Source organism: Juglans microcarpa x Juglans regia, chromosome 4D (assembly GCF_004785595.1).
Source record: "Juglans microcarpa x Juglans regia isolate MS1-56 chromosome 4D, Jm3101_v1.0, whole genome shotgun sequence".
Taxonomy (NCBI): domain Eukaryota; kingdom Viridiplantae; phylum Streptophyta; class Magnoliopsida; order Fagales; family Juglandaceae; genus Juglans; species Juglans microcarpa x Juglans regia.
Window position 1 is genome coordinate 4006145 of NC_054600.1, and position 13399 is coordinate 4019543.

Genomic DNA, 13399 nt, shown 5'->3' on the forward strand with positions numbered 1-13399 from the left:
TTAACTTGCTCGAATAGAATGGATGTAAGAGTTCTTTATTTAGTATATGAAAAATGATAGTTAGTACCGCTGAATTTGATCGCTTAATTTTTTAAAAAAAAACTTAATGATTAAAAAAGTAACTATTAGTGAAGTTGTGTATTTTTTTTCTTGATCAGTTAAAAATATTAAAAAAAATTAAAAAAAAAATCCAAATACACTAGAGGGCATATCCAGCGGTACAAGATGGCAGCCCCCTAGCAGCGTCCTTTAGTATATATGTCAAAGTAAAAAAATAAGGATCCTGCTACCAGTACAGATAGTTTGGACCGATGACTGCAATTAATTTTTTTTCTTTTACATATTTTTTAAACATCTTTAAATATTTTTTAAAAAAAAAATACACAAATTCAGTAATAACCACCTTATTAACCATTAAAACAAAACAAGTATTGGTCCATTTGGGGGGCCCAATAAGAACAAATAGATTTTTTAACTCTCTCTAGAATTCAATGAGTTTTGTATCTCTTCCAAAGCTCGCCCCTTTGACTCTGGTACCAGTTTTGCAATGAACAGAACAGTAAAACCACAAACACCCGAGAACAAGAAAAATGTTCCTGATTTATCATGCCAAAAAAAAAAAATCATCCATGTCAAATACAAAGCTGGAAAATGAAAACTGGACAAGTTAAAGTACTGCAGAAACAGTAGTTGCATACCTGCTGTACTCCATTCAGTCATGAAATTGAAACTGTAGGTAACAATCCAAGAACTGGACCATTTCACTAAACTCACAAGGCTTCCAGCTGTACCCTTGACATTTATAGGGAATATCTGAGATGGATTTCAAATTTATCACTGAATTAAAGCCACAAAAAACTGCTTTTATTCTGTGCAAAAGTACCAATGACTCTGTAAAAAGGATTTAAGATCAGTTCAATGAGCTACATACCTCTGACACTATAACCCATGGTAATCCCGCCATGCCAATTACGTAAGACATACTATAACCCTGCAAAGGATTTGAAGTTTTGAAGCAATAGAAATTGCATGGATTGCCATGTTTTTTAGATCAAAGCTTAGTACAGAATGAAGAACAAACAGTACTAAGCTAATTCCATCCAAAAACAGCTCAAAACCTAGAATGCCTTAAGCCCTTTAAAGTGTACCACATTATGCTGCGTGCGTGGTTCAAAAGTAGTTCAGATAAATTGTGAAAAACTCAACTCAGAAACCTGTAGTTCTTTTCTTGAGATGGAAAAAATGTCTCTTGACATATTCGTCAGTTTTTTTTGGTAGAACAATTAGTGATCAATGTGTGAATCAATTTATAAGTCTCTAGGTTTTTTTTTCAAAAGACTTGCATGAGAAGAACGGAAGTATTACCATAATCCCAACTAGCACCAAGATGGGAGTTAGCTCCTTCAACCAGGAGAGGTTCTGCTTACAACAAACACTTCTAAACAATTATCATTAATATTTCATACATGGGCATGCAGAACGCAAGTAAATCCTGAAATAAAAGCTCTGGGATTTGGTTTTGAAAGAAACCTGAAAGCAGAATGACAACCCTACGAGGAAGGAACCCAAGCACATGCCAGCAGCAGATATCTGCGAAAAATCATTGGTAGTGTTAATGCTAAAAATCGCACAACAGTCCGGAAATGGAGAAAGAGTCATTCCCGGCCCGTTATAATGATTTGGGCCTTAATCGGTGTGGTCTGAAGCCCCCGGCGTGGTACGGTGCGGCTATGTGTACGTCCATGACAGTGAAAGGAAAATAAATACTAAGAATGTAGAAGAGAGATGTACACACAGATTTACGTGATTCGACATAAAGCCTACGTCCACAGGATTTTCGGAGAGGGAATATCCACTATAATATGCTTATTACAATCCCTCATCGCCTCTCATTTATTACTATACAATGGAGATCTCGTATATATTTGCTAGAGAATATGTTCTTGCTAGAGCCCCTTTCAAGAGGTTGAAGAAGTTGGAGAAGAAGTCGAAGTTGAAGAAATCCCAAAAAATTCCCCAAAAATCGTCTGACCGTTTCCTTTTATTTGTCTCATTTTTTCACGTGCCCTAGGGAGTGGTGAGGATTGGCCGTCTTTCCCTTGTGTGTCTGACATCTTCCTTTCCTTTCCGTTTTCTTTCCTTCCCATCTTATCCTAACACCCTCCTTTCCCTTGTCCCCTCCTTATCTCTTATTCATCTCCATTTTTTCGTCTTCTAATGGTGGGACCTCCCCCTTGGGCTGGGCCTGATATATTTTATCTCTTCCAGTTGCCCGCAATCTTAAGGGTCATTTGTTCAAAAAAAGACCTTGAGAATCTTTAAATATAAAATATGCAATTGAAATGATCCCCGAATTCCGTAGAGAAGTAAACTCCAGGAGCAGGGGTTGTCCATTTGACTTGCATTAAGCGAAAATAATTTCCAGGCGTGGAGTTAGGCGGGAGGTGTACTCGACCGCATAAGATGCACACGAGGGTGGTCCGGCAATCAAGTGGCTTGCCCGCCTACTCGAGCACCTGGGAGGCCAGGCGGTCCCTGATCTTTCTCACCTGTTAACTTGTTATGAAAATGGTGGTAAACCGAGCAGCCGAAAGATTGGACCCACCTCTTTGTCATGATGGAAATCGAGTAGTTTGTAAAACTGGACTCGACCATCGTTATCGAAAAGTGTATATTTATACGACGTTTTTTTTTTCGATGATGTTGGTGAGATTTTCCTTTTCCATCATGAATTGCTGTTAATGTTTCCATTTTAATGCCAATATTAGAGTTTGTACGTAGTAACCCACACAAGTGGTCAGGAAGCCCATTGACCCTCTGGATCCACCTTAGGCAGTTGCCGAGTCTGTCAACTCATTCCCGAAGGTATCCTATGCAAGGTAGTTGTGGAGCTCAGATGCTCGTCAACTCCCAAGGCTTGTTCCTGAAGGAAACCCACTAGCAGTGGTTATTGCATGAGTGCGCATGCCTGGCGTTCGCTGAGGGAAGAGATGAGGCAAGCTCACGGAGAGACTGTGTTTGGCTGTCCTGGTCTTCTCGTCGACCTCATAGACTAAGGGAAGGGATGAGGCAAGCCCGTGGAGACACGATGCTTGGCTCCCCTAGTCTTCTCGTAGACTTCGAGGGAAGGGATGAGGCAAGCCCGTGAAGACATGGTGCTTGGCTGCCCTGGTCTTCTTGTCAACCTCGTAGACTAAAGGAAGGGATGAGGCAAACCCATGGAGACACAGTGCTTGGCTACCCTAGTCTTCTCGTCGACCTCGTAGACTAAGGGAAAGGATGAGGCAAGCCTGTGGAGACACGATGCTTGGCTCTCCTGGTCTTCTCGTCGACCTCGTAGGCTGAGGAAAAGGATGAGGCAAGTCCATGTAGACACGGTGCTTGGCTCCACTGGTCTTCTCGTCGACCTCATAGGCTGAGGGAATGGATGAGGCAAGTCCATGGAAACACGGTGCTTGGCTCCCCTGGTCTTCTCGTTACCCTCATAGACTAAGGGAAGGGATGAGGCAAGCCTGTAAAGACACTATACTTGAATCCCCTGGTCTTCTCATCGACTGAAGGAAGGGATGAGGCAAGCCCATAGAGACACAATGCTTGGCTCCCCTGGTCTTCTCAACGCTAGAAGTTCGGAAGTTGGAGCAAACAGTTGGGGCGCTTGGCCGAGCTACTAAAGTCAAACCGGTTAGCGCAGACAATTTTCAATCACAAGTGTAAAGTTTGCGCACCTGAATTGTCCCATCGGAGCATGACGATGGTTTAAGGCATCTGGGCAGGAGGTCCGAGGTGCCCACATGCACGTTAATGCCAAGAAAATCATTTCTGATGAAGATACACCGAGACATCCGAGCAGTACCTAAGCGAGGCGGTGCATTTTAGCCGTTGCGTGCAAATTTTACTCCACTAAAATTGTTTGCTGATTGCTACTTCTCTTCTCTCTTGGCATCCTTTTTCCTTTCAAGCCTTTCAATGTTTTTTTTTTCTTTTTTTATCTTTTTTTTTTGAAACCCGTGGAGCACCATATAACTCTCTCGAGAGACAAGCCTTGATCATGTGGGTGGACTAGCCGTTGCATGGGACATGCAAGTCCCATGTAATATGTGGCCCGACGAGTCTCGTGCAGCCAAGGAATTGTGCCCGAGCCAGTGGGTCCCGTGGAGCCGAGGAACTATGCCCGAGCAAGTGGTTCTCTTTTTTTTTCTTCTTTTTTTCTTTTTTTAGTCCATGCCGAGGAAGGGATCCCGTCACTGGGTTGGTCGAGGTCTCAATTGCAGCAGCCAACGAGCCAATGGCTGAGGGTGTTGGTCGACGAGTCTCTGGACAACTTTGGCGAGGTACATGTCCGACGAGTCAGTGGCCAAGGGTGTTGGCCGATGAGTTGCTGGACAACTTCAGCAAGGTGCATGGCCGACAAATCGCTAGACAGCTGGGGCAAGGAGTTTGGCCGACAAGTCAAGGGTCATGGTGCATGGTTGAGAAGTTTGTCTGGCCGGAGGGGCATGGCCGAGGAGGGGAGGTCCTCCAATGGGTGATTGTGGGCCCACGGTAGTCTTTGCCATGAGTCGCCTCGTACAGATGCGGGGCTGTGGGCTGCCGCGAGTTTGTCATCTCGGTCGGGGACCTCCATGGATCTAGCATCGGCGGTCCAAGTGGTGACCTTCGGCAGGAGAAGGGTGGCTCACGACAGTCTGTTGTGGCCTTGGTGTGAACCAGCAAATGCACGGCCATTGGCCACATTTGCCCGCCTCTAATCTAGGCACCCCAAGGACACCCTAGAGGGGACAAAGGACGCCAACGGTCCGCATGGTGGCCATCGGCACCTCTGTCATGCCACGATTGGACTAGGCCAAGGATCTCAGCCATGTGCAGTCCCATGCACATGGCTGGCGTGGCGAGACGAGCCGACATAAGACGTTGGTGGTCCTGGTAGTGATCGTTGGTGGGAGCTCAGGCTCACAACAGTTGTGGGAGGGGGGCCGTGCATCGTCCATGGCACTGTGGCCATGTTTTCCCGCCGCGGGTCTGGGAACTCTGACAACACCCTAGAGGGACAGAGGACGCCGACAGTCTGCATGGTGGCCGCTGGCACCCCTGATGTGCCACGGTTGGACTAGGCCAAGGATCTCAGCCATGTGCAGTCCCATGCACATGTCTTGTGTGGAGAGGCAGTCGCTGTGGGAGGTGGTCTAGGACCACCCTTGACCAGGCAGAAGATGCCAGTGGTCCTGGTAGTGATCGCCAGAAAGAGCTCAGGCTCACGACAGTTGCAAATTGCCGTGGGAGGGGGGCTGTGCATCGTGCATGGCACGCATAGTGCCATGTATGGTGCAAACGTGCATGGTGTCACGTGGCACTAGCCCGCAGTGTACAAACATGCGTTTAATGTATTTTTGTGCACAATATTTATAATGTGCACTTGAATACACAGTGCACTAGAATTGCCAGGTGCCGTAAGCAGTCACAGTCAAAGTGGCCGAGGAGTTTGGGCTCCTGGCCTTACATATTAGGTGTATAAAAGGTCCTTGAGTGTAGTGTACTTAATTGCCTTAGTGAGGAAAAATTTACTCGCCCCTTTTCTGTGGCATTGTTTCCCATAAAAATAAAAGTGGAAAGGCCAAGAATACTTATCTAGGAAAATTTCATCTGCTACTTTCGAGATTATTTAGCATGCCAGAAAATCGTCATTCTCCCGCTTTCGGTATAAAAAGTAACTTGGTTCACAGACGACGCCAACTATTAATTTCAAAAATCGCACAACAGTCCGGAAGAGGAAAAAGAGTCATTCTCAGCCCGCTATGATGATCTGGGCCTCGATCGGTATGGTTTGGAGCCCCTGTAGCGGTTGGGTGCGGCTGTGAATACGTCCATGACAGTGAATGAAAAATAAATAGTGAGAATGTAAAAGAGAGTGAGACACACAGATTTACGTGGTTCGACATAAAGTCTACGTCCACGGGATTTTTGGAGAGAGAATATCAACTATAATAAGTTTATTTGCACTCCCTCATTGCCTCTCCTTTCTCACTGTACAATAGAGATCTCGTATATATTTGCTGGTGAATATGTTCTCGCTGGAGCTCATTTCGAGAAATTGAAGATCAAGCTGGAGAAGAAGTCGAAGTCGAAGAATTTGTCTAGCCGTTACTTTTTATCTGTCTCCTCTTTTTACGTGCCCCTAGGGAGTGATGAGGATTGGCCGTCTTTCACTTGCGCGTCTGACATCTTCCTTTGCTTTCCGTTTTCTTTCCTTCCCCACTTATCCTGACATCCTCATTTCTCTTGTCCCTCCTTGTCTCTCATTTCTCTCTCTTATTTTGTCTTTTAATGGTGGGACCTCCCCTTGGACTGGGCCTAGTGCCTAGAGGGTTTACTTTAGTCCTGGTATATTTTATCCCTTCCAAGTAGCTAGGCTTTATTATTTATTTATTGCCTTCACCTTATAATTGATGAACTAAATTAACCGAGACAAAAAAGCTGATGATTCTTTGCCATCCTTAATTAATTTAAATTACCATGAGAAGGGGTCGTCGTCCTGATTTATCTACCAATATTACACCCATTGCAGCAGCTGGAATCTGCAAAACAAAACAATTAATGTTTTATATGCCGTTTCAAACCATTTTTTGTTTAAAAAACTAATAAATAAAGTAAAAATAAATAAATAAAAAGAGATGCGTGCAGCCACAGTTATATCAAGCGAAGTACCTGGACAATAGCCACTGACATAGTCCGATACTAGTTGAAAAGCCTGCCATAAACCATTCGTCAACATCACATTTCTTCTTCATTTTTAATATTCTCATTATTTATATCATTGAATTTTTAAAGCCTTCAAATTTACCAGCTTCTGCAAATATAGAGCTTGTATAATAACCGAAGGCGTTGCTCCCTCCTAATGGTTGTAGCAGCAACAACCCAACTCCAACCTATACTAATTAAAATTAAGAATTTTTTTGTTTCACAACATAATATCGCCAAAATAAAGTTCAAGAACTAATATGCCTTACGTCAAATTCTAAAGTTAATTTTATTATAAAATAGATCTAGCGTCTTATATCTAGCTACATCAGCTCTATGAACTTTACCTTTTTTATAAAATGTTTGTGAACTTGTCACTTTTCTAAATAGAATGCAGAGAAAAGGATATTCTAGCCAAGAAAATCAAAGGTGCCTGCCACAATGATTGAGGCTTACCACGAGCGAATGAGCATATTTCCGCTGGAACAACTCTAGAATTCTAGTTTTTGAGTGCTGTTGAATGGTTTCTGTGTAAACCTGTGCAGAAGCAGAGCATATCTTAATTCAGAAATGGTACCAAAATAAGATAAAAGTCTCCTCTGGTCAAGGTTATAGGAAAGATAAAATGTCATAAAACACAAGATAGGAGAGGCTACTCTGATATCAGCAGCTTCTTGGGAGATATCAGCATCTTTCCCCCTAAGTTTCTGCAGATCTGCTTCAAGATCTCTACCAACTTTTGCCTGCGGAAAACTTGTGCTCATCATTTCACATTCTAATGAATGCTCACTTTTTTCTTTGAAGAATATGCCTCAAGGAAATTGTAAATGTAATTTATGCTTGGCTAGGATTAGATGCGTATGCTGTTAGGAATAAATGTTATCTAATTGGACTCTAGGACTGCAGTGATCCGATAAGGATAAATATTTGAATTATAGCTCTCATCAAATCTTGTTTATATTATAAGATAAGAGTCAACAAGAGTCCTTTGTGTGTTTCGAGTCTAAAGAGTCAGTTGAAGAGATAAGTATGCAAGCTTTATTGAAGAAACTGAAACAGACTTGAAACAGAAGAAGTGATCCAGTCCGAGATGCTCGCAAATAGTTAGCAACATATCTGACTAGGATTCTGGATAAACCTGTCAACAGAATCTTTCTCCAAATCAATGACTACATTGCCTATTTATAGAAGAGTCGGCTAAGGGTTTTCGTGACACTTGAACTGCACGTATTTACAAGTACATGAGAGCTTGAAGATCTAGGTAAAACTTCAAGAGACCATGCAAGAGAAAATTCTCAAGAGAAGGATTTTCCGAAAAGACAATTCGTGAGATTGAGTGAGAGCATACTCCAAGGGAGAGTTGTTGTGTTCAAGTTCAACCACTGGAGGTTCCAGTAGAAAAGACAAAAATTGGAGAGTGTCAGAGGTTCTGACTACCTACTGCGGTAGAAGACAAGCGGGTCGCGTATCTTGGGTAAATGTGTCGAGTTACAAAGGTTTGTAAACATTTTACTTGTAAAACTCTCAATCAATAAAATTGGTTTTCCTGAGTTTAATTGCCCCATAGGGTTTTACTTTTGAAGAGTTCTTCAAAGAGTTTCCCTTTGTAACCAAATTATTGTGTTAATGCTCTTAATATTATATTTTAGTTACTAATCCGTGCTAACAATTTTTGTTGATCATTAACGTGCATAATTAGGGGTACTTGAGTAATTTCAGAAATCAAGATGAAGCATAAATGGACAAGATAAGGCACTTCCAACAAGATACTTGGACTCACCAGCCATCTAGGGGACTCTGGAAGGAAGACCAATCCCACTAACTGTACTAAACATGGAATAGCACCTGAAAATAAACTCAATTCCAATTTAACTTGTTCTTTTTAAAGAACGTTATGTTCAGATCAAAGTACTGAAGTACCAAGAAACAAGTTATAAGTTACCAATTACCAATTACCAATTACAGCCAAGATACGCCAGTTAATGACACTTCCAAGGAAATACATCAGTGAAAAGCCGAAACATGTAATCAACTGCACACAAATAACAAAGAACAGATATGTAAACAATGAGTTGGCTACTTTCAAACCATAATGATCAACGCTCCCTTTACCTCAGTAGCTGATGTAAATCCTCCCCTAAGATTTTTAGGGGTTATTTCTGCAATGTATACAGGTACCTGTTCGGCAATAAGAATTTGTCACTGTTTTTTTTTTCTTTCTTTCTTTTTTGTATTTGAAGTTGGTAAATTGATTAGCATATATAATATGTTAATCTAAAAGATTACCACATAGAAATAGATCCCTACGGCAAACCCCAATAACAGTCTTCCAAGATCCAAACACAAAGCATTCTGCATCAAAGCATTGAACTCTATGATCAATCATTGAAACCCAGAGGAGAAAATGTAGAAAATGTTGGCCATCAAATGCAGCAAAATTTAGTGGCATCAAAGAGCGAAAAAAAAAAAAAAAAACCTTGGCAAATGCTATGGCCATCCAACCTACCAAGCTGAATATTCCAGAAAACCACATTGTCTGAATAATAATATCATCAGCAAGAGTTGGAACGTATTGGCAAAAGAAAAAAGATTAAGTAAGGCCAAAAACAGAGAAAAGTGAAGAGAAACTTACAACCCTCCTCCCATATGTATCAGCTATCCTTCCATTTACCAATGCACCTATCACTCCTCCAAGAGATAACATCGAACCAAAAACAGAAAACTGCAAGGGAAGAAAAATGTACAAAAGAAATCATAGGCAACAGAGTGAGTTCTACTTGAACAGATATAACGTAACATTTCATTCCTCTCTAGTTTATCAAAACGAAAACGCCCAGATCGAGTCACTGAGAGCGGGGAGGATCAAGGGGTGACCACCCTTGTTTTTTTTTTTTTTTTTTAAATGTTTTCCTTTTTTTAATAACTTTTTTGTTATTATTGTTTTGTTTGGCTCTTGTTAGTTTATCTTTTTAAAATATTTAATCTCTATTATAATTTTTTGCAATTATTTTATTGTATTAACTTTGTTCATATATATATATATATTAAAAATTCATTGATGGTCTTCTAAGCAGTGTTTTAAATTTCCTACCGTACCGACCAATTTTTTCGTACCGGCTCAGTAGCCGGTACAGGTATCATATATATTTCGTACCAGTCGAAATACAGGCCGTACATATACCGACCGATATTTCAACCTTTAATTTATTTTATTTTTTTATTTTTTTAAACTACAAGCTTATTTTTTTACCTTCAATTCAGATTAGACTATTTATAATTTATATATATATATAATTTATTCATATATTAACTATACAAAAACGATACATGAAACGGTACCGGTATCAAAATATTTCATTCCAGTGCCTTGACCGGTACGGCATCCGGTACGGTATTCAAAACATTACTTCTAAGGATTGCTAGTAATAGTGATGAGTGTTGCTAGAAAAATGATTTGTATAACTCTTAAATAGATAAGTTTCATAAAAATTTATATAAAAAAATAATCTCTATTTTAAAAAATTATAAAAATAAATATTTTTAATTAATAAGACTCACATTTTTACAAAAAAATTAAACAGAACTTATCGATTTAGAGCTTATACTTGTGGGGTTGGTGTGAGCAGGGCACTTATAATTACAGTACTGAAACTAGCTACAAAAGTACAGTAACTTTCTTGTAATTGTATGTCTTTGTATGTAAGGACGCTGGACGTTCTTACGTACGGACATGTGCGCGTACCATTTTTCAATAGTGACAAGTCAACAAGGAAATTACTCTCTATATCAGTTACTATTCATTTTTTTACATTATATATCTTATAAAAAAATAAAAAATTAAATATCAGATGTGAAATGTGAAGAAATGTGAAAGTAAATAGTAATTAATGTATAGAAAAACCCGTCAACAAGAATAAATATACTGATCAGAAAAGAAAACTGAAAAATAAAAGAAGAGTGAATTTTTACTCACGGCTGCCTTTGAGAGGCCCAAATCTTGGAGGATTCCTGATTCAGCAGGCGATGAATATCCTGACTGCAAACCACTCATCAAAATGCATTGTTCAACCTCAATGAGGACACTCCTTTTTGTTTAAAACTACTTTTCCTATTATATATATATATGTATATATATTATATAGACCCTCATTGATTAACATATTGTCACACAAAACAAGTTGTATATTAGACATTGTGTTTATATCTTTGTTTAAATTATTGCCCGAAATGATACCCCACATGCATGGCTGAGTAAACTTGGCAAAAAGCACAAAATCTTTTTCACTTATTCTTTCTCTTGCTAAATTAAGTAATCTTCTAAAGTACGTAGAAATATGAGGATAAAAGAATAAAATCATATGTTTTTAAGTGGTGTGCAGAGTGCGGAGCTTATATCTAGAATTTTTCTAAAAATAATGACCCCCCACAATCAGTGATATTATTAATAAAGATTAACTCTTAGACTAAAGTGTAGAAATTGTTGATAATAAGAATGGGACGGTACTTACAGCACAGCCATTGCAAAGTGAACCGAAAAGGGCAACAGCAGTGCTGAGTACAAGGACAGGCGTGGTTGAGTCAACTTTTGGTTGGATATGATCTCCAGCAGTTCCATTGAGCTTGGCTTCATGATCAACAGCTGTAGAGCTTGGCAGCAGTAGTCCCTCCTCCATGATTTCTCAGTTCATTTCTCAATGGAAGATTAGATGAGATGAGAGATTATATGCCAGTAATGAAAGAGAGAGAGAGAATCAGCAGGATAATCATATCACAAGACGACATGCATGGATATCAGCTCTGCGAGACTTTCAGATGGCCTGGCCACCTACTGGTTCATTTTATATTTAAGGATATCTTACGCACATGTTCCTGCATGGTTTCTCTTTTTATATTCAGATTTGTCTATATATGTTAAAATCCAAAATCTGGTGCATTAGGCCATTTTATTTCCAAAGCTTTCTGCAATCATGCAGAAATTAATATATATACATTTATATATATATATATATATATATATATATATATATATATATACAGAAAGAAATCAACTGCTAATCATCTAATGCCACATAATTAGATGATGAGAGGATGATGATGTAATATTTATTTATTATCTAATGCATTATGTGTCATTAGATAATTGGATGATTGAAATAATCTCTAATCTAATGTCACATAATTGAATGATATTGAGAGGATGATGAGAATTGGAATGACGAGTAGCATTATTCTATTTAGAATGTTCAAAAAGAACATTTTGCTTCAATAATACAAATTCTGTAAAGATTTTAATAGGGAAAAAAAAGCTAACAAACGTCCAAAGCATACCAATTACCAGTAAGAATAACAACAAAGCTAGCTAGCTAGTTTAATTGCACCTAACTATCAAAGCATACCAAACTAAATACTATATTAAACAAAGGATGGAAATTATAAGCATGGCAAACGAACCCCAGAAAATAACCACTAGCTCCAAACATCATTAACAAACAATAATCAAACCTACAAAATTCATATTCAACCACCACAAATCCGCATTCCACGTACAATAGTATGAAAAAACCGGAGAGAGAGAGAGAGAATCCACCTTCCTTTGATTCTTTTTTGGGAGATATGGTCGCGTATTGATAGTCTGTTCAATCCTAAATGTTCTTGATCTATTTCAACTGTCATTTACAAAGCATCTCATTGGAGCTAGCTGTAAGTTGAACTCACTATAAAACCAATCATATTGCAGATAATTAGCTTTGGAGCCTCCATTTCATTGGATGCCTAAAAAGCTAGCTACATGTCCCTCCATTTAGAGTTAAAAAGCCTTTTTTGGTCAAATGCATGGTTGTCTCCTCTATTTGGCAAGCTTAAACTTAATATAGATGGCGATTTTAATGGGAATCAGGGTGGAACAAAATGTGGAGGTGTTCTTATTAGGGATATAGTAGTAATTTTGGCGATTGTGCTGGGCTCGAAGCATTGCTTCAAGCACTTCACTTTTGTGTTGATTATGGACATGAGATGTGCTCATGTAATCTGATTCAGCTCTCCTGGTTTTTGTTTCAGCCATCATGCTTTTTTCCTCCTTTTTGAGGACTCCTGCATTCTTTTGTTACTCTTACACATATAGAGAGGGGATTGCCTTGTAAAGTTGGGAGCTGCAGGATGAACTGTATCGTTTTGGTCCTGATCTTATCAGCTTCCTCTCTTGAGGCTCGGCTGTTGACGTCCTGCTGTGCTACGTGCAGCAATTACGATGAAAAGTATGCAAAGAAAAAAAAAAAAAAAAACACAGGTTTAACGTGGTTAGGTAGTATGCCTACATCCACAAGAGTGGGTTGAATTTTCAGTACTGTTAAAATAGAGTCACATCATATGTATTTATACTAACCCTAGCCATACAAAGGTATTAGAAAATTCTAATAATACCCCTGTATGCTCCCTTCACTCCACTCTGCTTCACTTCTGGCATCAGCCTGCTTTCTCTGTATACGTGTTCCACTCAATATGAGCCACGTACTACAACACGTCCCAATTAGATTTAGGCTCTATATTTAGTCTTTATTTATTTTTAGTTATATGAGCTCTACAATGTACTAAGAGCGGTGCATGAGAACTCTGTCATTAAAATTCTTTCAAAAAAAGATTTTTAAAAGCCTGTTCTTATTTACAA

At 39.4% G+C, this 13399-nt stretch overlaps 1 protein-coding gene across 1 annotated transcript; it reads right to left on the minus strand.

The window, feature by feature from the left end:
• Positions 1-459: 459 nt before the first annotated feature.
• Positions 460-9466, minus strand: LOC121261573 (sugar transporter ERD6-like 5). Its single transcript, XM_041164004.1, has 16 exons — positions 9368-9466; positions 9212-9271; positions 9022-9087; positions 8848-8913; positions 8692-8767; positions 8516-8580; positions 7392-7478; positions 7192-7272; positions 6839-6923; positions 6727-6745; positions 6510-6597; positions 1531-1590; positions 1366-1419; positions 932-991; positions 699-813; positions 460-596 (listed from the first exon to the last, which is right to left on the minus strand). Exons 1-16 carry the CDS (start codon positions 9437-9439, stop codon positions 472-474), a joined length of 1179 nt encoding a protein of 392 aa, XP_041019938.1. The 5' UTR covers positions 9440-9466; the 3' UTR covers positions 460-471.
• Between the last annotated feature and the right edge of the window lie 3933 nt (positions 9467-13399).

What these genes read in the sequence shown, in the direction of transcription:
- LOC121261573 (XM_041164004.1), bottom strand. Translation starts at nt 9,439, where the DNA reads ATGTTATCTCTTGGAGGAGTGATAGGTGCATTGGTAAATGGAAGGATA. An exon ending in AATATGCTCATTCGCTCGTG is followed by an intron (nt 6,924 to 7,191) that starts GTAAGCCTCAAT and finishes TAATTAGTATAG; the next exon opens with GTTGGAGTTGGGTTGTTGCT. An exon ending in CATGGGTTATAGTGTCAGAG is followed by an intron (nt 814 to 931) that starts GTATGTAGCTCA and finishes AATCCATCTCAG; the next exon opens with ATATTCCCTATAAATGTCAA.